This window comes from Oncorhynchus mykiss, chromosome 13 (assembly GCF_013265735.2).
Source record: "Oncorhynchus mykiss isolate Arlee chromosome 13, USDA_OmykA_1.1, whole genome shotgun sequence".
Lineage (NCBI taxonomy): Eukaryota > Metazoa > Chordata > Actinopteri > Salmoniformes > Salmonidae > Oncorhynchus > Oncorhynchus mykiss.
Window position 1 is genome coordinate 54,807,933 of NC_048577.1, and position 25,078 is coordinate 54,833,010.

The following is a 25,078-nucleotide window of genomic DNA, read 5'->3' on the forward strand; positions in this document are numbered from 1 at the left end:
AATTAATCCTAACCCTAGTAGGCTGTGTTTTGCCTGATTGATCACTTACCTGTCAATCTAAATGTCTTCTGTAGATGCCAGCCTGAACTTGAAGGGGATTGGCCGAGCCCTTATCCCTGAAATTATGGTGGACATACAAGGGGAGAGCTCTGCTGGTCATGAGCCCTCCCCGTATCCAACCCCACCCTTGGACCCTGAGATCCAATCAGAGAGCACCAGTCTGTGAAAGCGGGAGGGATCACTCCAACTGACATCACCAAAAAACATTCTGCCTCTGCCCAATTGGTCAATATGCTAGCCATTCATCCAATCGCCGTAGTCGCCGTAGTTACTCCATAATCCAAACTCAACACTGTTGGCATCCACCACCCAACACCCTCAACACCAACACCCTTCCATCCATAAACCATCAACAGTATTGGAACTGGACCACAGGATCACCCCATGTTCATTGAACCTTCGTTCTGCTAAACATGATAGGAAGTTGGCCTGCAGCTAGAGATGCCACTGTAGCTTTCTATTAAATCAACCAAGCCTGTACTGGGACTGGACAATATATATATATATATATATTAAAATATATAACCACTGAACTCCAATGCTGGTGAAGCTGTAATGTTATGACCCAGTACCTGGAAGCATCTGATGCAAATCTGAATATACTGTTTCATCTTTGGATCCATTGTAGAATGTTGACATTGAATTGGGGCTGGGTGGGAGGCTAAGCTTGTAAACCTAAAAGCTCAGAACTGGTATGATGTAACTTTCCTCCCTGTGGTACATGGTATGGTGGTTGTAGGAAGATTCTTTGAATGGAAATTGCTCATTTGTATGTCCTCAATGCATTACCTAAGATTGTCTACAAAACTGCAATTTTGCCCCATTTGAGAACTTTCTTTAATGGTTTTTAATGGGCCAAGTAATACAAATGTAATGCAGAAAGTGCTATTGATGAGCAAATACACATGGTGAGCCCAAAGAATCCTATAAATTGCCATACTTGATTTGATGAGAGCTCTCAAGGACCAAAGATGCCAGTTGATGAATAAGTACATTTGGTGAGTGTGCTGCTTTGTGTTTGTAATATAAATGTTTTAATAGTTGCCAAGGACCAAATAAGTATCAATGAGGAGGCCAATTTAATTAACTGCATTCGTTTCACACTGTGTCTTCTCCACTCCCAATATTCACCCTGTTTCATTTGTTGTTGTTTTTAACCTTTCTTACCGCAATATACTATAGGACTGTGTTTTATTCAACAGAGCTGAATTCAAACAAAACAGTCACCCCTGCCAAAAATGTGTATACCAATCACAGATTTCCCCTTTAAAAGAAAGGTTATATAAGAAAAGTGATTGGATATTCCCTGCCACAGATTTCCCCTTTAAAAGAAAAGTTATATAAGAAAAGTGATTGGATATTCCCTGCCACAGATTTCCCCTTTAAAAGAAAAGTTATATAAGAAAAGTGATTGGATATTCCCTGCCACAGATTTCCCCTTTAAAAGAAAAGTTATATAAGAAAAGTGATTGGATATTCCCTGCCACAGATTTCCCCTTTAAAAGAAAAGTTCTATAAGAAAAGTGATTGGATATTCCCTGCCACAGATTTCCCCTTTAAAAGAAAAGTGATTGGATATTCTCTGCCACAGATTTCCCTTTAAAAGAAAAGTTATATAAGAAAAGTGATTGGATATTCCCTGCCACAGATTTCCCCTTTAAAAGAAAAGTTATATAAGAAAAGTGATTGGATATTCCCTGCCACAGATTTCCCCTTTAAAAGAAAAGTTATATAAGAAAAGTGATTGGATATTCCCTGCCACAGATTTTTTTTTTTTTTGAGAAATGATTTGTTTTGATATCCGTTTTGATTTAATTTAGCTCAGGAAATGGACAAGCAACAGAACAATATCCCAGGTTTTATTTTATTTTATGATTACTTTTCAAATTTAGGATGTTATGTTGACAATCTTTAGTGGGTCACCTGGCTTCTCACTCTGCTTGTGATTATTGCCTTTTTTTCACTACATTGCACGTTTTGAATGTGATTTGCTTGTTTTCTGCCCGTGTCTTTTCAACCTGAAAATGAACAAAGATTTTCGATAATGAGTGAATGGATCCTCCACTGTTTGTTCATATTAAAGGAAAATTGTTTTGGGTATTATTACTCTAAATAAACAAAACATGAATTAAAACAGTAATATTCCATGTTTATTCATGTCAGCTGAATACTGAATTTATACTGTATATTCTAATCTAATGGAATGTATACTCTTAGTAAGAACTATAATAAATGTAGCATATTGAGAGGCATCATGCCCATTTAAACACTGCCAATCAAAACTATACATTGCTGCCATATATTAAAGATACAAACTGGCTGAAAGGAACTGGCATAAATAGAATACTAGACCAGTTTCATCTGAGGACAAATGTTGACAGTTGTGCCATACAGGGTGCAACATGGATAGGAGATTTTCAATGTACCAATTCCATGGCATAGGGTTTATGAACTGGTACAAAAAACTACACTTGATTCAACACTTTAGTTTTTCAATTTAAATTATTAGATCAAATTCTTGCCACCAACAGAATGCCATATATATGGGGCATACAACAATCTCAATCTCAAAGATTTTGTTGCGAAGAGACAGAATCGATAGATCATTTATTCTGGTATTGCCCCTATGTAGCTTGTTTCTGGTCACAGGTTCAGGAACGGTTAAAAAATCACAACATGCACTCAAAATGAACCTTTCAAATAGCAGTGTTGGGTAATTTGGAAAGCCTTAGTCAGTCAATAAATAATATAATACTCGTAGGAAAGGTTTTCATCTTTAGCTCACAATCTGTGCATAATATGATTAGAAAGATTCAGACATTTTGAAAAAAATCACAGCACAAAAATATATGGCACATGGAAACCAAATGAGGGTGGTCTATGGTGATCGGTGGGATGGGCTGAGAGTGGCTGAGTGGTGGGATGGGCTGAGAGTGGCTGAGGGGTGGGATGGGCTGAGAGTGGATGAGGGTTGGGATGGGCTGAGAGTGGCTGAGGGGTGGGATGGGCTGAGAGTGGCTGAGGGGTGGGATGGGCTGAGAGTTGGGATGGGCTGAGAGTGGCTGAGGGTTGGGATGGGCTGAGAGTAGCTGAGGGTTGGGATGGGCTGAGAGTGGCTGAGGGGTGGGATGAGCTGAGAGTGGCTGAGGATTGGGATGGGCTGAGAGTGGCTGAGGGGTGGGATGGGCTGAGAGTGGCTGAGGGGTGGGATGGGCTGAGAGTGGCTGAGGGGTGGGATGGGCTGAGACTGGCTGAGGGGTGGGATGGGCTGAGAGTGGCTGAGGGGTGGGATGGGCTGAGTGGCTGAGGGGTGGGATGGGCTGAGGGTTGGGATGGGCTGAGAGTAGCTGAGGGTTGGGATGGGCTGAGAGTAGCTGAGGGTTGGGATGGGCTGAGAGTGGCTGAGGGGTGGGATGGGCTGAGAGTGGCTCAGGGTTGGGATGGGCTGAGAGTGGCTGAGGGTTGGGATGGGCTGAGAGTGGCTGAGGGTTGGGATGGATTGAGAGTGGCTGAGGGTTGGGATGGGCTGAGAGAAGCTGAGGGTTGGGATGGGCTGAGAGTAGCTGAGGGTTGGGATGGGCTGAGAGTGGCTGAGGGTTGGGGTGGGCTGAGAGTGGCTGAGGGCTGGGATGGGCTGAGAGTGGCTGAGGGGTGGGATGGGCTGAGTGTTGGGATGGGCTGAGAGTGGCTGAGGGGTGGGATGGGCTGAGAGTGGCTGAGGGGTGGGATGGGCTGAAAGTTGGGATGGGCTGAGAGTAGCTGAGGGGTGGGAAGGGCTGAGAGTTGGGATGAACAGAGTGGCTGAGGGGTGGGAAGGGCTGAGAGTGGCTGAGGGTTGGGATGGGCTGAGAGTGGCTGAGGGGTGGGAAGGGCTGAGAGTTGGGATGAACAGAGTGGCTGAGGGGTGGGAAGGGCTGAGAGTGGCTGAGGGTTGGGATTGGCTGAGAGTGGTTGAGGGGTGGGATGGGCTGAGGGGTGGGATGAGATGGGCTGAGAGTGGCTGAGGGGTGGGATGGGCTGAGAGTGGCTGAGGGTTGGGATGGGCTGAGAGTAGCTGAGGGTTGGGATGGGCTGAGGGGTGGGATGGGCTGAGAGTGGCTGAGGGGTGGGATGGGCTGAAAGTTGGGATGGGCTGAGAGTAGCTGAGGGGTGGGAAGGGCTGAGAGTTGGGATGAACAGAGTGGCTGAGGGGTGGGAAGGGCTGAGAGTGGCTGAGGGTTGGGATGGGCTGAGAGTGGCTGAGGGGTGGGAAGGGCTGAGAGTTGGGATGAACAGAGTGGCTGAGGGGTGGGAAGGGCTGAGAGTGGCTGAGGGTTGGGATGGGCTGAGAGTGGTTGAGGGGTGGGATGGGCTGAGGGGTGGGATGGGATGGGCTGAGAGTGGCTGAGGGGTGGGATGGGCTGATAGTGGCTGAGGGTTGGGATGGGCTGAGAGTAGCTGAGGGTTGGGATGGGCTGAGGGGTGGGATGGGCTGAGAGTGGCTGAGGGGTGGGATGGGATGGGCTGAGGGGTGGGATGGGCTGAGACTGGCTGAGGGGTGGGATGGGCTGAGAGTGGCTGAGGGGTGGGATGGGCTGAGAGTGGCTGAGGGGTGGGATGGGCTGAGACTGGCTGAGGGTTGGGATGGGCTGAGAGTAGCTGAGGGTTGGGATGGGCTGAGAGTAGCTGAGGGGTGGGATGGGCTGAGAGTGGCTGAGGGTTGGGCTGAGAGTGACTGAGGGTTGGGCTGAGAGTAGCTGAGTGTTGGGATGGGCTGAGGGGTGGGATGGGCTGAGAGTGGCTGAGGGGTGGGATGGGATGGGCTGAGAGTGGCTGAGGGGTGGGATGGGCTGAGACTGGCTGAGGGGTGGGATGGGCTGAGAGTGGCTGAGAGTGGCTGAGGGGTGGGATGGGCTGAGACTGGCTGAGGGTTGGGATGGGCTGAGAGTAGCTGAGGGTTGGGATGGGCTGAGAGTAGCTGAGGGGTGGTATGGGCTGAGAGTGGCTGAGGGTTGGGCTGAGAGTGACTGAGGGTTGGGCTGAGAGTAGCTGAGGGGTGGGATGGGTTGAGAGTGGCTGAGGGTTGGGCTGAGAGTGGCTGAGGGTTGGGCTGAGAGTGGCTGAGGGTTGGGCTGAGAGTGGCTGAGGGTTGGGCTGAGAGTGGCTGAGAGTGGCTGAGGGGTGGGATTAAAGAGTGTGTGGTAATATATTATTGTTTTGTGACTGCTTTATATAAAAGTAATATGCATGTCAAATGTATGTGTATGTAGCAAAAAATTCTGTAAAAACAAAATGAAGATATTTGTCCTCTGAAGAGAGGGGGGGGGGTGGAGGGGTTAAAAAAAACTATACATTGCTATTATACAATAATAAATAACAGCCTTTGCTGTGACACTTCAGCAGCTCTCCGATGATGCTGCAGCAATGGCCAAGCACCACCTGTCCCTGCCAATATCATTGGCTGTTGAGAATTCCTCACTAGGCCCAGTAGCCAATGATAAAGACGGCGATGGAGAGGCAGATGATGAGGTTGGCGTCGACCACGTGGCTAAGGCATGGGTCCTCTTCCAGAGAGCTAGCGGGGTCGAGAAGAAGAGGGGGTTGTGGGGCGCTGTCACCCTCCTTTTGCCGCTCCATCCCACACAGCCAGTAGAGGGCGGCCTTCAGCCTGGACTGGCTCCTCACACTGGCTTCTGAGGAGACTGGGGAGAGAGAAGTGTGGGTATATGCGTATGAGCAGTGTTTGACTTGGACTGGAACACACCTGTACTGGCGCCTCAGTTATGAGTACCGGCATCTTATAGAATATTGCTGTCTTAAAAATATTCCTGCACCTAAATATAAACAGTACTGGCACCCAAAATGAGTGCTGGCACCTATTTCAGTCCACTTCAAGCACTGGGATTGTGAGTATTGTATGAATCATGGTCCTTAGTATTGTTGAAGCAACTTACCAGTATTAACCTACTGCTACCTAAAAAGGGACAACACTACCCACCTTTCCTCTGAAGGTGTGTCTCTCCGTTAGCCTTCTCCTGCTCTCTGTCTTCTATCTCCTGCTCTGCACTCTCCTCGGTCTCTGTAGCACTAGTCACAGTCTCTACTGTCTCTAAAGCTCCACTGCTCTTCTCCACCTTATCAAATCTGGTGAACCAGGTGAGGCGGCTGATCTGTTCCGTAGCAACAACAACACAGACACAGCAACGGTTAGTGATAGGCCATATCGTGCTCACATTTATTACACTGTCTATCTCAAGTTTATATTTGATTTAGACAGTACTGTAGATGCAAATTCTTAATTTATCACAGTGTCGTTGAAATCAATAGGTTTATACAATTATATACAATTGCCATCACAATCACTATCAAGATACTGTATTTCAGCTCTGGTTTAGTAGCACTCCCCAGCCTCCCCTCACCTGCTCTGGGCGGGGTTTCTCCGTGGCCAGGCTGACCCCCACCACCACCACCAGGGTCAGCAGAGACAGCACGGTGGAGAAGTAGAGGTAGTGGACATGTTTCACCACATCAGGCCTGCTGTCCTCCTGGTAACACAGTGGTGAGGGATAGATAAAGTCTAGGGCCATCCTCACACCGCCCACCAGTAGGCCCAGGAACAGGCCCCAGAAAGCCCCCTGCAGAACACAAAGGAGGGACATTTCATCTCTACATCATCTTTCAATACATCTGACTTTTACTGCAATCTGATTGCAAATTGAGTAGCATTTCATCCCTGTAGGTGAAAAACCAAGTAAGCCTATTTTCAGATGCAAACACTTACCTTCACTACAGACACCTTCACTACAGACACCTTCACTACAGACACCTTCACCACACACACCTTCACTACAGACACCTTCACTTCACACACCTTCACTATACACACCTTCACTACAGACACCTTCAGGAACTTCAGGAAACAGCAGAGGGAACACCCCCCTATCCACATCGATGGAACAGTAGTGGAGAGGGTAGCAAGTTTTAAGTTCCTCGGCATACACATCACAGACAAACTGAATTGGTCCACTCACACAGACAGCATCGTGAAGAAGGCGCAGCAGCGCCTCTTCAACCTCAGGAGGCTGAAGAAATTCGGCTTGTCACCAAAAGCACTCACAAACTTCTACAGATGCACAATCGAGAGCATCCTGGCGGGCTGTATCACCGCCTGGTATGGCAACTGCACCGCCCTCAACCGTAAGGCTCTCCAGAGGGTAGTGAGGTCTGCACAACGCATCACCGGGGGCAAACTACCTGCCCTCCAGGACACCTACACCACCCGATGTCACAGGAAGGCCATAAAGATCATCAAGGACATCAACCACCCGAGCCACTGCCTGTTCACCCCGCTATCATCCAGAAGGCGAGGTCAGTACAGGTGCATCAAAGCTGGGACCGAGAGACTGAAAAACAGCTTCTATCTCAAGGCCATCAGACTGTTAAACAGCCACCACTAACACTGAGTGGCTGCTGCCAACACACTGACACTGACTCAACTCCAGCCACTTTAATAATGGGAATTGATGGGAAATGATGTAAATATATCACTAGCCACTTTAAACAATGCTACCTTATATAAATGTTACTTACCCTACATTATTCATCTCATATGCATACGTATATACTGTACTCTATATCATCGACGGTATCCTTATGTAATACATGTATCACTAGCCACTTTATACTATACTATGCCACTTTGTTTACATACTCATCTCATTTGTACATACTGTACCCGATACCATCTACTGTATCTTGCCTATACTGCTCTGTACCATCACTCATTCATATATCCTTATGTACATATTCTTTATCCCCTTACACTGTGTACAAGACAGTAGTTTTGGAATTGTTAGTTAGATTACTTGTTATTACTGCATTGTCGGAACTAGAAGCACAAGCATTTCGCTACACTCGCATTAACATCTGCTAACCATGTGTATGTGACAAATAAAATTTGATTTGATTTGATTTGATTTGATTCACTTCACACACCTTCACTACAGACACTTTCACTTCACACACCTTCACTACAGGTGTGCCTTGTTAAGTTAATTTGTGGAGTTTCTTTCCTTAATGCATTTGAGCCAATCAGTTGTGTTGTGACAAGGCAGGGGTGGTATACAGAAGATAACCCTATTTGGTAAAAGACCAAGTCCATATTATGGCAAGAAGAGCTCAAATAAGCAAAGAGAAAGGACAGTCCATCATTACATTAAGACATGAAGGTCAGTCAATACGGAACTGTGCAGTCGCAAAAACCATCCAGCTCTAAGATGAAACTGTCTCTCATGAGGACCACCACAGGAAAGGAAGACCCAGAGTTACTTCTGCTACAGAGGATACGTTCATTAGTTACCAGCTTCACAGAGTTCAAATAACAGACAGATCTCAACATCAACTGTTCAGAGGAGACTGTGTGAATCAGGCCTTCATGGTCGAATTGCTGCAAAGAAACCAGTACTAAAGTACACCAATAATAAGAAGAGGCTTGCTTGGGCAAAGAAACATGAGCAATTTACATTCGACCATGGAAATGTGTCTTTTGGTTTGAGTCCAAATTTTTGATTTTTGGTTCCAACCGCAGTGTCTTTGTGAGAGGCAGATTAGTGAACGGATGCTCTCCGCATGTGTGGTTCCCATTGTGAAGCATGGAGGAGGAGGTGTGATGGTGTGGGGGTGCTTTGCTGGTGACACTGTCAGTGATTTATTTAGAATTCAAGGCACACTTAACCAGCATGGCTACCATAATTTGTTTTTCAACAGGACAATGACCCAACACTTTGTAAAGGCTATTTGACCGAGAAGGAGAGTGATGGAGTGCGGCATCATATGACCTGGCCTCCACAATCACCCGACCTCAACCCAATTGAGATTATTTGGGAAGATTTGGACCCAAGCAGCCAACAAGTGCTTAGCATATGTGGGAATCTCAAATATAAAATAGATTTGGATTTGTTTAACACTTTTTTGGTTACGACATGATGTATGTGTTATTTCATAGTTTTGATGTCTTCACTATCATTCTACAATATTGAAATAAAGAAAGAAAACCCCTTGAATGAGTAGTTTGTGTCCAAACCTTTGACTAGTACTGTACTTTCACTACAGACATGTTCACTACACACACCTTCACTACAAATCCCCACAGACACCTTCCCTACAGACACCTTCACTACACACCCTTTCACTACACACACCTACATACCTTCCCTACAGACACCTTCACTACACACTATTTCACTACACAAAACTTCACTACAGACACCTTCACTACACACTATTTCACTACACAAAACTTCACTACAGACAGCTTCACTACACATACTTTCACTATACAAACCTCCACTACAAATAATTTCACTACACACATTTTCACTACACACACTTTCACTACACAAATTCACTACACACTACATATACCTTCACTACACACATTTTCACTACACACACTTTCACTACACACACTTTCACTACACATACAGTGCCTTGCAAAAGTATTCGGCCCCCTTGAACTTTGCGACCTTTAGCCACATTTCAGGCTTCAAACATAAAGATATAAAACTGTATTTTTTGGTGAAGAATCAACAACAAGTGGGACACAATCATGAAGTGGAACGACATTTATTGGATATTTAAAACTTTTTTAACAAATCAAAAACTGAAAAATTGGGCGTGCAAAATTATTCAGCCCCTTTACTTTCAGTGCAGCAAACTCTCTCCAGAAGTTCAGTGAGGATCTCTGAATGATCCAATGTTGACCTAAATGACTAATGATGATAAATACAATCCACCTGTGTGTAATCAAGTCTCCGTATAAATGCACCTGCACTGTGATAGGCTCAGAGGTCCGTTAAAAGCGCAGAGAGCATCATGAAGAACAAGGAACACACCAGGCAGGTCCGAGATACTGTTGTGAAGAAGTTTAAAGCCGGATTTGGATACAAAAAGATTTCCCAAGCTTTAAACATCCCAAGGAGCACTGTGCAAGCGATAATATTGAAATGGAAGGAGTATCAGACCACTGCAAATCTACCAAGACCTGGCCGTCCCTCTAAACTTTCAGCTCATACAAGGAGAAGACTGATCAGAGATGCAGCCAAGAGGCCCATGATCACTCTGGATGAACTGCAGAGATCTACAGCTGAGGTGGGAGACTCTGTCCATAGGACAACAATCAGTCGTATATTGCACAAATCTGGCCTTTATGGAAGAGTGGCAAGAAGAAAGCCATTTCTTAAAGATATCCATAAAAAGTGTTGTTTAAAGTTTGCCACAAGCCACCTGGGAGACACACCAAACATGTGGAAGAAGGTGCTCTGGTCAGATGAAACCATAATTGAACTTTTTGGCAACAATGCAAAACGTTATGTTTGGCGTAAAAGCAACACAGCTCATCACCCTGAACACATTATCCCCACTGTCAAACATGGTGGTGGCAGCATCATGGTTTGGGCCTGCTTTTCTTCAGCAGGGACAGGGAAGATGGTTAAAATTGATGGGAAGATGGATGGAGCCAAATACAGGACTATTCTGGAAGAAAACCTGATGGAGTCTGCAAAAGACCTGAGACTGGGACGGAGATTTGTCTTCCAACAAGACAATGATCCAAAACATAAAGCAAAATCTACAATGGAATGGTTCAAAAATAAACATATCCAGGTGTTAGAATGGCCAGACCTGAATCCAATCGAGAATCTGTGGAAAGAACTGAAAACTGCTGTTCACAAATGCTCTCCATCCAACCTCACTGAGCTCGAGCTGTTTTGCAAGGAGGAATGGGAAAACATTTCAGTCTCTCGATGTGCAAAACTGATAGAGACATACCCCAAGCGACTTACAGCTGTAATCGCAGCAAAAGGTGTCGCTACAAAGTATTAACTTAAGGGGGCTGAATAATTTTGCACGCCCAATTTTTCAGTTTTTGATTTGTTAAAAAAGTTTGAAATATCCAATAAATGTCGTTCCACTTCATGATTGTGTCCCACTTTTTGTTGATTCTTCACAAAAATATACAGTTTTATATCTTTATGTTTGAAGCCTGAAATGTGGCAAAATGTGGCAAAGTTCAAGGGGGCCGAATACTTTCGCAAGGCACTGTACCTTCATTACACATACCATCACTGCACATATTTTCACTGCACATACTTTCACTACAAATACCTTCACTACACACATTTTCACCAGACACCTTCACTATAGATAATTTCACTACAGACACCTTCACTACAGACACCTTCACTACCTCACATACTGTACTCTGTATTCTCCCCCCCAACACACACACAAGCACACCTTCTCATTGGTCCTCTTCCAGAAGCATCCAGTCAGGAAGACGATGGAAACAGGGGGCTGGAGATAGGTACTGATGGACTGGATGTAGATAAACAGCTGTCCTCCCTGACTGGCCTGGACCACAGGGATCCAGAGCACTGACACCACCACCAGAACCAGCACAAACATCCTGAGGAGGATAGTGTATGTGTACCTTCCCACGAGCATGAGTATGTGTATGCATGAGTATGTGTATGCATGAGTATGTGTATACATGAGTATGTGTATGCATGAGTATGAGTGCATGTGTATGTATACCTTCCCACGAGCATGAGTTCCCACTCGGTTGCTCGGGGCCGGACATGCCTCCACAGGTCCATGGTGAAGATGGTGCTGGAGCTGTTGAAGATGGAGGTGAGGGAGGACATGAGAGCAGCAATCATCACCGCCATCATCAGACCACGCAGACCTGGAGAGCAAGAGAGAGAGAGACAGGAGTATGGAGAGTGCACACAGAGAGAGACAGGAGTATGGAGAGTACAGAGAGAGAGAGAGACAGGAGTATGGAGAGTACACACAGAGAGAGACAGGAGTATGGAGAGTACACAGAGAGAGAGGGAGAGAGAGACAGGAGTATGGAGAGTACACAGAGGGAGAGAGACATGAGTATGGAGTACACCGAGGGAGAGAGAGCGAGTATGGAGAGTACAGAGAGAGAGAGAGAGACAGGAGTATGGAGAGTACACAGAAAGAGAGACAGGAGTATGGAGAGTACACAGAGAGAGACAGGAGTATGGGGAGTACACAGAGAGAGAGAGACAGGAGTATGGAGAGTACACAGGGAGAGAGAGAGAGAGAGAGGAGTATGGAGAGTACAGAGATACATAAGTATGGAGAGTACAGAGAGAGAGACAGGAGTATGGAGAGTACACACAGAGAGAGAGAGAGAGAGACAGAAGTATGGAGAGTACAGAGAGACAGGAGTATGGAGAGTACACAGAGGGAGAGAGAGAGAGAGAGAGAGACGAGTATGGAGAGTACACAGAGAGAGAGAGAGAGAGGAGTATGGAGAGTACAGAGAGAGACAGAAGTATGGAGAGTACACAGAGAGAGAGAGAGGAGTATGGAGAGTACAGAGAGAGACAGGAGTATGGAGAGTACACAGAGAGAGAGAGAGAGAGACAGGAGTATGGAGAGTACAGAGAGAAAGACAGAAGTATGGAGAGTACAGAGCGAGACAGGAGTATGAAGAGTACACAGAGAGAGAAAATGGGAGAGAGAGAGAGTGAAAGAGGGAGAATGTACATGTGTGTATGACATTTCAACAACATTTTATTTTCCTGTCAAATCATCAGATGGCAACACATCCCTTATGGGATTAATTGACACAAACAAATATTACAATAATTCACTGTGATAATTCACTGATAATTGTTCTCTTCCATTGTTCTCTGCAGTACGCATCGCATGAAGTGTATATGTGTATATTTGAAAGAGACAGAAGCCCTGTTTATACCTGCCTCTAACATGTGTCCTTATATTGTTTGTTTACACTTATAAGATCTGAATACAATCAGATCTCAATGTAACTTTTAATCAGGCTGTGTCACAACCGGCCGTGACCGGGAGTCCCATAGGGCGGTGCACGATTGTCCAGCGTCGTTAGGGGAGGGTTTGGGTGGGGGGCTTTACTTAGTTCATCGCGCTCTAGCGACTCCTTGTGGCGGGCCGGGCGCCTGCAGGCTGACCTCGGTCTTCAGTTGAACAGTATCTCCTCCGACACATTGGTGCGGTTGGCTTCTGGGTTAAGCTGGTAGGTGTTAAGAAGCGTGGTTTGGCGGGTCATGTTTAGGAGGACACATGACTCGACCTTCGCCTCTCCGGAGCCCCAAGGGGAGCTGCAGCGATGAGACAAGATCGTAATTGGATAAGATGAAAAGGGGGATAAAATACAAAAAACACAGAAGCAGGTCTAGAGAGTGGAAGAAACACACAGCAGGTAAACCGCGGGGTGTTGGGTTGAGCGTGCAGAGAGTGACACAGAGACAGGGAGACTTTAGTCCACAAAAACAACTTTACTAAGACAGAAAATAAATAGAACAAAGAAAATCACTTAGGTTTGGCTCGGTCCTTCTTCTCTACTGTGGCTTGGTGTCGGTCTCTCCCCCTTCTCCCCCACGGTGTGCCCCCGGGCTCCTTTTATTTGGCCTCCACGGCTGGTTGGCACTTTCCTCTAATTACCTCCACTTAGAGCTGTCTGTGTCGGGGTGCACAGCTCCCTTATCCCCAGCAGAGGGAGCCAACGTCGTCTCACCACCTCCCCTCTATTACCATCCCCCGGGGTAGACCTCCTGGGATACCACAAGGTGTTTGTGTGTACAGGAAGTGACAAAGACAGATGGAGATATACAACATGTTACAGAGAGAAGAAAAGTTCCTCACCTGAGGGCAGTAGCTTCATGACCAGTTTGGCGTAGGCGATGTCTGAACAGCCCACTGGGTTCCCACACACCTCAGTACACACCTCAGGGTCACCACACGCCACCTCGTCTAGACGCAACAACAACGCTGCTGTAAATATACTGTCTCTCCTTTGTTTGATAGTGGTATCAGCAGGTTTTACCTAGGTACAGTATCCTCTCTAGTGTTACTGCCAAAGCCTTGCACTTAGGACATTGTACCTGGGTAGAGTATTCTGCTGATCATGCCGGGCAGGACCATCATGAAGAAGGGCAGGATCTTGAGGTAGGCAGCCAGCAGGGAGCCTCCTTTAGCATGGAGCAGGTTCTTAGCAGACAGGGAGCGCTGCACTATCACCTGGATACAACACAACACAGAATCAGTGACTGGAACTGTTGACAGAGCAACTGAATGTGCCTCCCAAGTGTATAGAGCACTTAACCAATCCATCTGTTTTATTATTAAGGTGAATCAAAACTCTCCTGTCAGTGATGCAACAATGCCAATACGGTGATTTACAGTTCAAGTTAGATGGTGTTCTAAAGCCTAGTGTTTCCATTCCCCTTTAAGGTGTATCAATTCTGATACCTCAGATCTTCTCCTCTTGGCCATCTAGTGACTGTCCCTAAGCAGTGTCACTGTTACCTGATCTGAGCACCAGTACCACATGGAGGGTATGGACATGCCCAGGAGGATGCCCGGCCAGGGCAGGTCAGAGGTCACAGGGTCACGGAACAGGTGGAAGGCGTCGTCCCGGGGGATCCCACATGTGGTGTTAGGGACACGGACAGAGGGGATGGCCGTAGCATACCCCTCTAGGAGGGCGTTCCAGCCCCCCACCTCAGCGAAACCTCCACAGGAGTAGGGCAGAGTTAGACAGTTAGGCAAACTGTACTGCACTGCCCTGTACTGTACTGTACTGCCCTGTACTGTACTGTACTTAACTGTACTGTACTGTACTGTACTGTACTGCACTGTACTGCCCTGTACTGTACTGCCCTGTACTGTACTCCCCTGTACTGCCCTGTAATGTACTGTATAAATATAAATATATATATAATATAAATATAGATTTAAAAATAATTTAAATCAATGAATACTGCCCTGTACTGTACTGCCCTGTACTGTACTGTAATGCCCTGTACTGTACTGTAATGCCCTGTACTGTACTGTAATGCCCTGTACTGTACTTTAATACCCTGTACTGCCCTGTACTGTACTGTACTGCCCTGTACTGTACTGTAATGCCCTGTACTGCCCTGTACTGTAATGCCCTGTACTGCCCTGTACTGTACTGTACTGCCCTGTACTGTACTGTAATGCCCTGTACTGCCCTGTACTGTACTGCCCTGTACTGCCCTGTACTGCCCTGCCCTGTACTGTCCTGTACTGCCCTGCCCTGCCCTGTACTGTAATGCCCTGTACTGCCCTGTACTGTACTGCCCTGTACTGCCCTGTACTGCCCTGTACTGTACTGTACTGCCCTGTACTGTACTGTACTGCCCTGTACTGCCCTGTACTGTACTGTAATGCCCTGTACTGCCCTGTACTGCCCTGTACTGTACTGCCCTGTACTGCCCTGCACTGTACTGCCCTGTACTGTACTGCCATGTACTGTACTGCCCTGTACTGTACTATACAGAGTATAAACTATACAGAGAGTGAAAAACATGAAAATCTATAACTGAGGAAATCTAAAATCTAGTTGGAAAGTTTTTCTGATTAAAGACAAAGTATTTATCTTTGAATCATACACTGAGTATAAAAAACATTAGGGACGCCTGCTCTTTCCATGACATAGTCTAACCACGTGACAGCTATGATCCATTATCGATGGCACTTAAATCCACCTCAATCAGTGTAGATGGTAGTAGGTGTCAGGCACACTGCTTTGTGTCAAGAACTGCAACGCTGCTGGGTTTTTCACGCTCAACAGTTTCCCGTGTGTATCAAGAATGGTCCACTACCCAAAGGACATCCAGACAACTTGACACAACTGTGGGCAGCTTTGGAGTCAACATGGGCCAGCATCCCTGTGGAAAGCTTTCAACACCTTGTAGAGTCCATACCCCAAAGAATTGAGGCTGTTCTAAGGCAACTCAATATTAGGGAGGTGTTCCTAATGTTTTGTATACTCAGTGTATACAGTACCCACCGATCAACACAGCACCAAAGCAGAGACTTACTGAAGCCCATGAGGGTAAGTGCTCCTATCAACATGATGCCAGTCTGGGCAGCGTCTGTGTACATGACAGCAGCCAGACCACCTGAAACAACACAGCACAACACTGAACCAGGCTGTATGTTTGAACTGGTAGACTTTAGGAAAAATATGATTGTTTTGGAAGAGAGTGAAAGAGAAAGGGACATAGAGAGAGAAAATGAGTGAGAGAGTGAGAGAGAGAGAGAGAGACAGAAAGAGAGACACAGAGAGAGACAGAGTGAGAGAGAAAGAGTGAGAGAGTGAGTGAGAGAGACAGAGAGAGAGACTTTAACTATTTGTACATTGTTAAAACACTGTATATACTGTATATGTATATAATATGACAATTGTAATGTCTTTATCGTTTTGAAACTTCTGTATGTGTAATGTTTACTGATAATTTTGATTGATTATTTCAGTTTTGTATATTATCTACCTCACTTGCTTTGGCAATGTTAACACATGTTTCCCATGCCAATAAAGCCCCTTGAATTGAATTGAATTGAATTGAGAGAGAAAGAGAGAGAGAGAGAGAGACAGAGTGAGAGACAGTGAGTGAGAGAGAGAGAGAGAGAGAGAGAGAGAGAGAGAGAGAATAGCAGGGTACCTGTTACAGTGTAGAGAGCAGTGATGAGCAGAAGCACCACCACAGCTACATAGATGTTCCATTGCAGGGCCTGTTGAATAAACACTGCCCCAGCATACATATCCACCTGCACACACACACACACACACACACACACACACACGCACGCATGCACGCATGACGCACACACAGCAGCGGAGCAAGCGGTCTCAATTCATTCAATAGATTCACGTCCAAAACAATGTTGTATTGAGAAAGTAAATAGCTGATGAGATACATAGAAGTGTTTTGACTTTACTTACCGATATCTTTGTGAAGATGTAAATGAATAAATACAAAATAGCTATGAATAATTGTATTCGCTTCCCCCCGAATCGCTTCTGCAAGTATTCAGGCATGGTTGTCACCTGCATGTTAGGGATACAGGGAAACAGACATAAGATGAATGATTGAACAAGTTATCACCACTGTGATCTAAAGTATCTCAGTACACAGAGAGGGAAGTGTTGTGTCTCAGTACACAGAGAGGGAAGTGTTGTGTCTCAGTACACAGAGAGGGAAGTGTTGTGTCTCAGTACACAGAGAGGGAAGTGTTGTGTCTCAGTACACAGAAAGGGAAGTGTTGTGTCTCAGTACACAGAGAGGGAAGTGTTGTGTCTCAGTACACAGAGAGGAAAGTGTTGTGTCTCAGTACACAGAGAGGAAAGTGTTGTGTCTCAGTACACAGAGAGGGAAGTGTTGTGTCTCAGTACACAGAGAGGAAAGTGTTGTGTCTCAGTAAACAGAGAGGAATATTCAATAAAATCTTCTCGCCTGTAATGAGGTATTTGAGCGCTGAAATACTTGGCTCGATGTTGCATATAATTTCAGTAGGCCTACTTGTGGGTTTGTGATATTTCAGTAGTACAGACAGTGGACTGATAGAAAGGTGTGTGTTGACCTCTCACCCCGGAAGCGATATAGATGGGCAGGAAAAGCCAACCCAAGAGCAGCACCATCAGCATCCCCTGCCAACCAGAGACATCGATACTTGTGATTTATGCAAAGCTTAGTATGAAAAAAGTAATATTTTTAAGTTTGCATTAAACCATATGCCCTATCAAAAATCATGTGCAGATGTAGGGTCTTAATTATTCCTGTAGCAACAGGAAATGTGAATTATTGTGTGGATTGTATGTAATAATAAACATTTATGTAGAGGTTGATACATTTGTCGTGATGGAAAAATCCAGTCTGAAATTTCTAAGTGGAAATTCCAAACTTCAGAAGCCTTTTTAAACCTAAATTGCCTGCATTGCAGGAACGTTCTCCTGCAACAGGGTGAGCAAATTAAGATCCTGCATCTGTAATAGAGATCCACATCCAGTTTCTAATGAATTATAATGTCCAAATGTATACGTCTTACGTTCCACTCATATGCCACAGCACTGATGCCCGCTGCAGCTCCTGAGCCTGCCAGGCCCATGAAGTGGCCGCTACCCACATTACTGGCAAACAGAGAGGTGCCCACCTGCAGAGAGAGTGTCAGAGAGATAAAGAGAGAGAGAATGTGTGAGTGACAATACAACAATGTCTGACTTTAAGCCAACCCCATTGTAAAGTATTCATATCTCCCCATATAAAATCTCAGTTCCACCCCAATAACATTACAAGAACTGCTTTGTTTCTCCATCTGGTTTGGTCCTGGACTATTCAGAACAAGAGGAATAAATCAACACTGGTTCCTCTTGGCATCAAACATCTGGAATCCATTCAACATACTGAGTGGATGTCATTTGTGTGTCGTTTCCATAGCAACATCTCTGTTTCTTTTCACTCACCGGCCACCAGGACATGCTTTTTCCTGCCAGGAAGTATCCATCCACCGTGCTCCGCTTGGTTTTCCACATGGACTGGAAGGGAAGGACTGACTGTTACACACATTCTCTATTCAGACTTTAATGTGTGCTGAAGGAGAGTGCTGAATTAGTGTACTGAAGGAGTGTACTGAATTAGTGTACTGAAGGATTGTGCTGAATTAGTGTGCTGAAGGTGTGTGCTGAATTAGTGTGCTGAAGGAGTAAAGGAGTGTGCTAAAGTAGTGTACTGAATTAGTGTACTGAAGGAGTGTGCTGAATTAGTGTACTGAAGGTATGTGCTGAATTACTGTGCTGAAGGGGTAAAGGAGTGTGCTGAAGTAGTGTACTGAATTAGTGTACTGAAGTAGTGTACTGAATTAGTGTGCTGAATTAGTGTGCTGAAGGAGTAAAGGAGTGTGCTGAAGTAGTGTACTGAATTAGTGTACTGAATTAGTGTGCTGAAGTAGTGTACTGAATTAGTGTGCTGAAGGAGTGTGCTGAATTAGTGTACTGAAGGAGTGTGCTGAATTAGTGTACTGAAGGAGTGTGCTGAATTAGTGTACTGAAAGAGTGTGCTGAATTAGTGTGCTGAAGGAGTAAAGGAGAGTGCTGAAGAAGTGTACTGAAGGAGTGTGCTGAATTAGTGTGCTGAAGGAGTAAAGGAGAGTGCTGAAGAAGTGTACTGAAGGAGTGTGCTGAATTAGTGTGCTGAAGGAGTAAAGGAGAGTGCTGAAGAAGTGTACTGAAGGAGTGTGCTGAATTAGTGTGCTGAAGGAGTAAAGGAGAGTGCTGAAGAAGTGTACTGAAGGAGTGTGCTGAATTAGTGTGCTGAAGGAGTAAAGGAGAGTGCTGAAGAAGTGTACTGAAGGAGTGTGCTGAATTAGTGTGCTGAAGAAGTGTACTGAAGGAGTGTGCTGAATTAGTGTACTGAAGGAGTGTGCTGAATTAGTGTGCTGAAGGAGTAAAGGAGAGTGCTGAAGAAGTGTACTGAAGGAGTGTGCTGAATTAGTGTGCTGAAGGAGTAAAGGAGAGTGCTGAAGAAGTGTACTGAAGGAGTGTGCTGAATTAGTGTGCTGAAGAAGTGTACTGAAGGAGTGTGCTGAATTAGTGTACTGAAGGAGTGTGCTGAATTAGTGTGCTGAAGGAGTAAAGGAGAGTGCTGAAGAAGTGTACTGAAGTTGAACAACTCTACTTTGAGATTGAGATGCAAGAATATACTGTAGAGCAACAACCAAACAAATCCCAATAGAGCACATGACATGTTTCAGTCAATCTCACCAGAGCTACTGATGTGTCTGGAATAAATCAAATCATTTAGAAATGGAATCCTAATCCCTATACTAGGACAGGACACCTACACCACCCGATGTCACAGGAAGGCCATAAAGATCATCAAGGACATCAACCACCCGAGCCACTGCCTGTTCACCCCGCTATCATCCAGAAGGCGAGGTCAGTACAGGTGCATCAAAGCTGGGACCGAGAGACTGAAAAACAGCTTCTATCTCAAGGCCATCAGACTGTTAAACAGCCACCACTAACACTGAGTGGCTGCTGCCAACACACTGACACTGACTCAACTCCAGCCACTTTAATAATGGGAATTGATGGGAAATGATGTAAATATATCACTAGCCACTTTAAACAATGCTACCTTATATAAATGTTACTTACCCTACATTATTCATCTCATATGCATACGTATATACTGTACTCTATATCATCGACGGTATCCTTATGTAATACATGTATCACTAGCCACTTTATACTATGCCACTTTGTTTACATACTCATCTCATTTGTACATACTGTACTCGATACCATCTACTGTATCTTGCCTATGCTGCTCTGTACCATCACTCATTCATATATCCTTATGTACATATTCTTTATCCCCTTACACTGTGTACAAGACAGTAGTTTTGGAATTGTTAGTTAGATTACTTGTTATTACTGCATTGTCGGAACTAGAAGCACAAGCATTTCGCTACACTCGCATTAACATCTGCTAACCATGTGTATGTGACAAATAAAATTTGATTTGATTTGATTTGATATAGTGCACTACTTTTGGCCAGCTACATAGGAATAGGGTTACATTTTGGATGCCATTAGGGTGCCTTTTCCCAAATTTTCTCCTACTTACCCAGAGGCCCACAGCCAGTACAAGGAGGAAGTAGACAACGAGCACCACAATGTCTATGGTGACCAGGGTGGGTACACCTAAACCTGGGGATTGGGAGGGGGGCACGGTGGTCCCCTGAGTGGTAGCCATACTTGGGTCAAAGGTCACTGGAATTCTCAGGGAGTGATTGCGTATTCTGCTGGTGAGGGAAATGTAGTCATTGTTGATTCTAATCACAATAGAGCCTCCAAACACTCCATTCACTAGATTCACAGAATTACCTTATTTACATAAGTATACAGACCCTTTGCTATGAGACTCGAAATTGAGCTCAGGTGCATCCTGCATCCATCGATCATCTTTGAGATGTTTCTACAACTTGATTGGAGTACACCTGTGGTCAATTCAATTGATTGGACATGATTTGGAAAGACACACACCTGTCTATAAAAGGTCCCACAGTTGACAGTGCATGTCAGAGCAAAAACCAAGCCATAAGGTGGAAGGAATTGTCCTTAGAGCTCTGAGGCAGGATTGTGTCGAGGCACAGTTCTGGGGAAGTGTACCAAAACATTTCTGCAGCATTGAAGGTCCTCAATAACACAGTGGCCTCCATCATTCTTAAATGAAAGAAGTTTGGAACCACCAAGACTCTTCCTAGAGCTGACCGCCCGGTCAAACTGAGCAATCGGGGGAGAAGGGCCTTGGTCAGGTGACCAAGAATCATAGCTTTCACCTTGATTCACCAAAAAGGACAACCATCTCTGCAGCACTCCACCAATCAGGCCTTTATGGTAGAGTGGCCAGACGGAAGCCACTCCTCAGTAGAGTTTGCCAAAAGGCACCTGAAGGACTCTCAGACCATGAGAAACAAGATTCTCTGGTCTGATGAAACCAAGATTGAACTCTTTGGCCTGAATGCCAAGCGTCACATCTGGAGGAAATCTGGCACCATCCCTACGGTGAAGCATGGGGATGGCAACATCATGCTGTGGTGATGTTTTTCAGTGGCAGGGACTGGGAGACTAGTCAGGATCGAGGGAAAGATGAACGGAGCAAAGTATAGAGAGATCCTTGATGAAAACCTGCTCCAGAGCTCTCAGGACCTCAGACTGGGGTGAAGGTTCACCTTCCAACAGGACAACCCTAAGCACACAGCCAAGACAACACAGGACTGTCTACAGGACAAGTCTCTGAATGTCCTTGAGTGGCCCAGCCAGAGCTTGGACTTGAATCAGTTCAAACATCTTTGGAGAGACCTGAAAAAAACTGTGCAGGGACACTCCCCATCCAATCTGATAAAGCGTGAGAGGATTGGGAGGAACTCCCCAAATACAGGTGTACGAAGATTGTAGCTTCATACCTGAGAAGACTCGTTGCTGTAATCGCTGCCAAAAGTGCTTCAACAAAATACTGAGTAAAGGGTCTGAATACTTATGTAAATGTAATATTTCAGTTTATTTTATGTTGCAAAAAAAAAGTGAAACCTTTTTTTGCTTTGTCATTATGGGGTATTGTGTGTACATTGGGGAGAAAAAACATTTTAGAGTAAGTCATACTCTACACATACATATTCAGGTTTTACGCTATACTCACAGGACCCTGACCGGACTTTATACATTATCCAGGTTTTACGCTATACTCACAGGACCCTGACCGGACTTTATACATTATCCAGGTTTTACACTATACTCACTGGACCCTGACTGGATTTTATACATTATCCTCATTCTTAGTCTCAATTTGTCGGGGCATGGACTCTACAAGGTGTTGAAAGCGTTCCACAGGGATGCTGGCCCATGTTGACTCCAATGCTTCCCACAGTTGTTTCAAGTTGTCTGGATGTCCTTTGGGTGGTGGACCATTCTTGATACACACGGGAAACTGTTGACACAAGCCGGTGCTACTATACCTCGTTCAAAGGCACTTCAATGTTTTGTCTTGCCCATTCCTTCTCTGAATGGCACACATACACAATCCATGTCTCAAGGTTTAACAAGCCTTATTTAAGTTGTCTCCTCCCTTTCATCTACACTGATTGAAGTGGATTTAACAAGTGACATCAATAAGGGATCATATCTTTCACCTGGATTCACCTGGTCAGTCTATGTCATGGAAAGAGCAGGTCAGTACAGGTGCATCAAAGCTGGGACCGAGAGACTGAAGAGCAGCTTCTAGCTCAAGGCCATCAGACTGCTAAACAGCAAACACTGACTCAGAGAGGCTGCTGCCTACATGGAGACCCGATCCCTGGCCACATTAACAAATGGATCACTAGTCACTTAAAACAATGCCCCTTTAAATAATGCCACTTTAATCATGTTTACATATCCTACATTACTCGTATGTATATACTGTATTTTATACCATCTATTGCACATTGCCTATGCCGCTTAGCCATCGCTCATCCATATATTTATATGGTCATATTCTCCTTCACCCCTTTTAGATTTGTGTGTATTAGGTAGTTGTTGGGGAACAGTTAGATTGCTTGTTAGATATTATTATCGGAACTAGAAGCACAAGCATTTTGCTACACTCGCATTAACATCTGCTAACCATGTGTATGTGAAAAATAAAATGAGATTTTTGTATTTAGATTTTGTTCATATTTTGTATAGTCAGTGTATGCTGAGAAGCTCCACGATGTAAAGTGTTATCCAAAGACCAACTAACTACAGTCCATGTTTTAATTCCCTCACACCATTCATATAACATCCTCACACCAAACATTAACTCAAGGACAATAGTCACCTTGCATTTAAGTGTACTGAACCCTACAGTACTTACCTGTCAGCTTGTAGTCAGACTCAGGGTTTAATTCCAGTTGGCCGGTCCTATAGCAGTTCTCATGGTGTATGTTGGTCTCCTTTCTGACCAGGGGATCAAACTCCACTGTCTACTTATATAAGACAACACTAGCTGGTTAAAATGTTAACGTTTTATTACCAGTGAAGTAAGAGTGTGTGTGTGTGTGTGTGTGTGTGTGTGTGTGTGTGTGTGTGTGTGTGTGTGTGTGTGTGTGTGTGTGTGTGTGTGTGTGTGTGTGTGTGTGTGTGTGTGTGTGTGTGTGTGTGTGTGTGTGTGTGTGTGTGTGTGTGTGTGTGTGTGTGTGTGTGTGTGTGTGTGTGTGTGTGTGTGTGTGTGTGTGTGTGTGTGAGACAGTATAAGTTTAGTTAGATCTGTCACTACACTGACCACAGCTCTTCAGACTCTACAGTACTAACCTTTTGCTCACAATTCCTCATAGCACTCTTATCAATTTTTCATAGCACTCTTATCAATGCAAAATAGACAACAATCTCACTGATTGATCACACAGACATTTCCACTACTAAATCACTTACATATCTCAGGTTGTTAAAAACTGTTGTTGGGTTCTAATTATCAGAATAAGAACTTGATGGACACAATGAAAGCTTAAACCAGGTTCATTCTTCCCAAAGGACCGAACAGCTGAACAGACAAAAACATATTCACACAAGCACTGATATTTAACCCGTTCTCCTATGCTGAGTCTCCTCCTACACATCCAAACAGCCAGTGCATCTCTGTTGCTAGACAGAACCTTAGTGATATCTGTTCTTCCTCACTTCATCTGACCTGACCTCTGCCCCAAAGTGCTCACTCCTCCCCAACTCACAGCTGTCATGGTGACTGGTACCAGACGGTGTCTCTTCTCCTCCCATTGGATCCCTGATGGCTAACAATAACATATCCGGACATAATGTAAACATTATACATTACCCTCTCTCCCTCAGTGACATATCCTGACATAATGTAAACGTTTTACATTACCCTCCCTCCCTCGGTGACATATCCTGACATAATGTAAACGTTTTACATTACCCTCCCTCCCTCGGTGACATATCCTGACATAATGTAAACGTTTTACATTACCCTCTCTCCCTCAGTGACATATCCTGACATAATGTAAATGTTATACATTACCCTCTCCCTCAGTGACATATCCTGACATGATGTAAACGTTTTACATTACCCTCTCTCCCTCAGTGACATATCCTGACATAATGTAAACGTTATACATTATTACCCTCTCTCCCTCAGTGACATATCCTGACATAATGTAAACGTTTTACATTACCCTCCCTCAGTGACATATCCTGACATAATGTAAACGTTTTACATTACCCTTTCTCCCTCAGTGACATATCCTGACATAATGTAAACATTATACATTACCCTCTCTCCCTCAGTGACATATCCTGACATAATATAAACGTTTTACATTACCCTCTCTCCCTCAGTGACATATCCTGACATAATGTAAACATTATACATTACCCTCGCTCCCTCGGTGACATATCCTGACATAATGTAAACGTTATACATTACCCTCTCTCCCTCAGTGACATATCCTGACATAATGTAAACGTTATACATTACCCTCTCTCCCTCAGTGACATATCCTGACATAATGTAAACGTTTTACATTACCCTCTCTCCCTCAGTGACATATCCTGACATAATGTAAATGTTTTACATTACCCTCTCTCCCTCAGTGACATATCCTGACATAATGTAAACGTTTT

The 25,078-nt window shown here is 44.8% G+C and overlaps 2 protein-coding genes across 6 annotated transcripts in view; one reads left to right on the plus strand and one right to left on the minus strand.

Moving 5' to 3' along the window:
* LOC110485227 (rho GTPase-activating protein 17-like) overlaps positions 1 to 2,196 on the plus strand; it is a 54,247-nt gene extending 52,051 nt beyond the window's left edge. For 3 of the 5 annotated variants that reach the window (XM_036941541.1, XM_036941546.1, XM_036941542.1), the window contains one exon: positions 75 to 2,196. In XM_036941541.1, the coding sequence (XP_036797436.1) occupies positions 75 to 226 (152 nt within the window). In that variant the 3' untranslated portion in view covers positions 227 to 2,196. The remainder of the gene's footprint in view (positions 1 to 74) is intronic. The other 2 variants (XM_036941544.1, XM_036941545.1) reach the window with 2 other exon arrangements.
* A 2,993-nt stretch (positions 2,197 to 5,189) lies between these two features.
* LOC110485228 (sodium/myo-inositol cotransporter 2) lies at positions 5,190 to 23,420 on the minus strand. The gene is made up of 16 exons (XM_036941548.1): positions 23,316 to 23,420; positions 20,547 to 20,721; positions 18,383 to 18,454; positions 17,968 to 18,072; positions 17,510 to 17,569; positions 16,865 to 16,969; positions 16,584 to 16,689; positions 15,960 to 16,040; positions 14,419 to 14,624; positions 13,995 to 14,130; positions 13,756 to 13,863; positions 11,632 to 11,782; positions 11,335 to 11,503; positions 6,459 to 6,674; positions 6,038 to 6,209; positions 5,190 to 5,741 (listed from the first exon to the last, which is right to left on the minus strand). The coding sequence occupies exons 2-16, from the start codon at positions 20,673 to 20,675 to the stop codon at positions 5,518 to 5,520; spliced, it is 2,040 nt and encodes a 679-aa protein (XP_036797443.1). The 5' UTR covers positions 20,676 to 20,721; positions 23,316 to 23,420; the 3' UTR covers positions 5,190 to 5,517.
* Between the last annotated feature and the right edge of the window lie 1,658 nt (positions 23,421 to 25,078).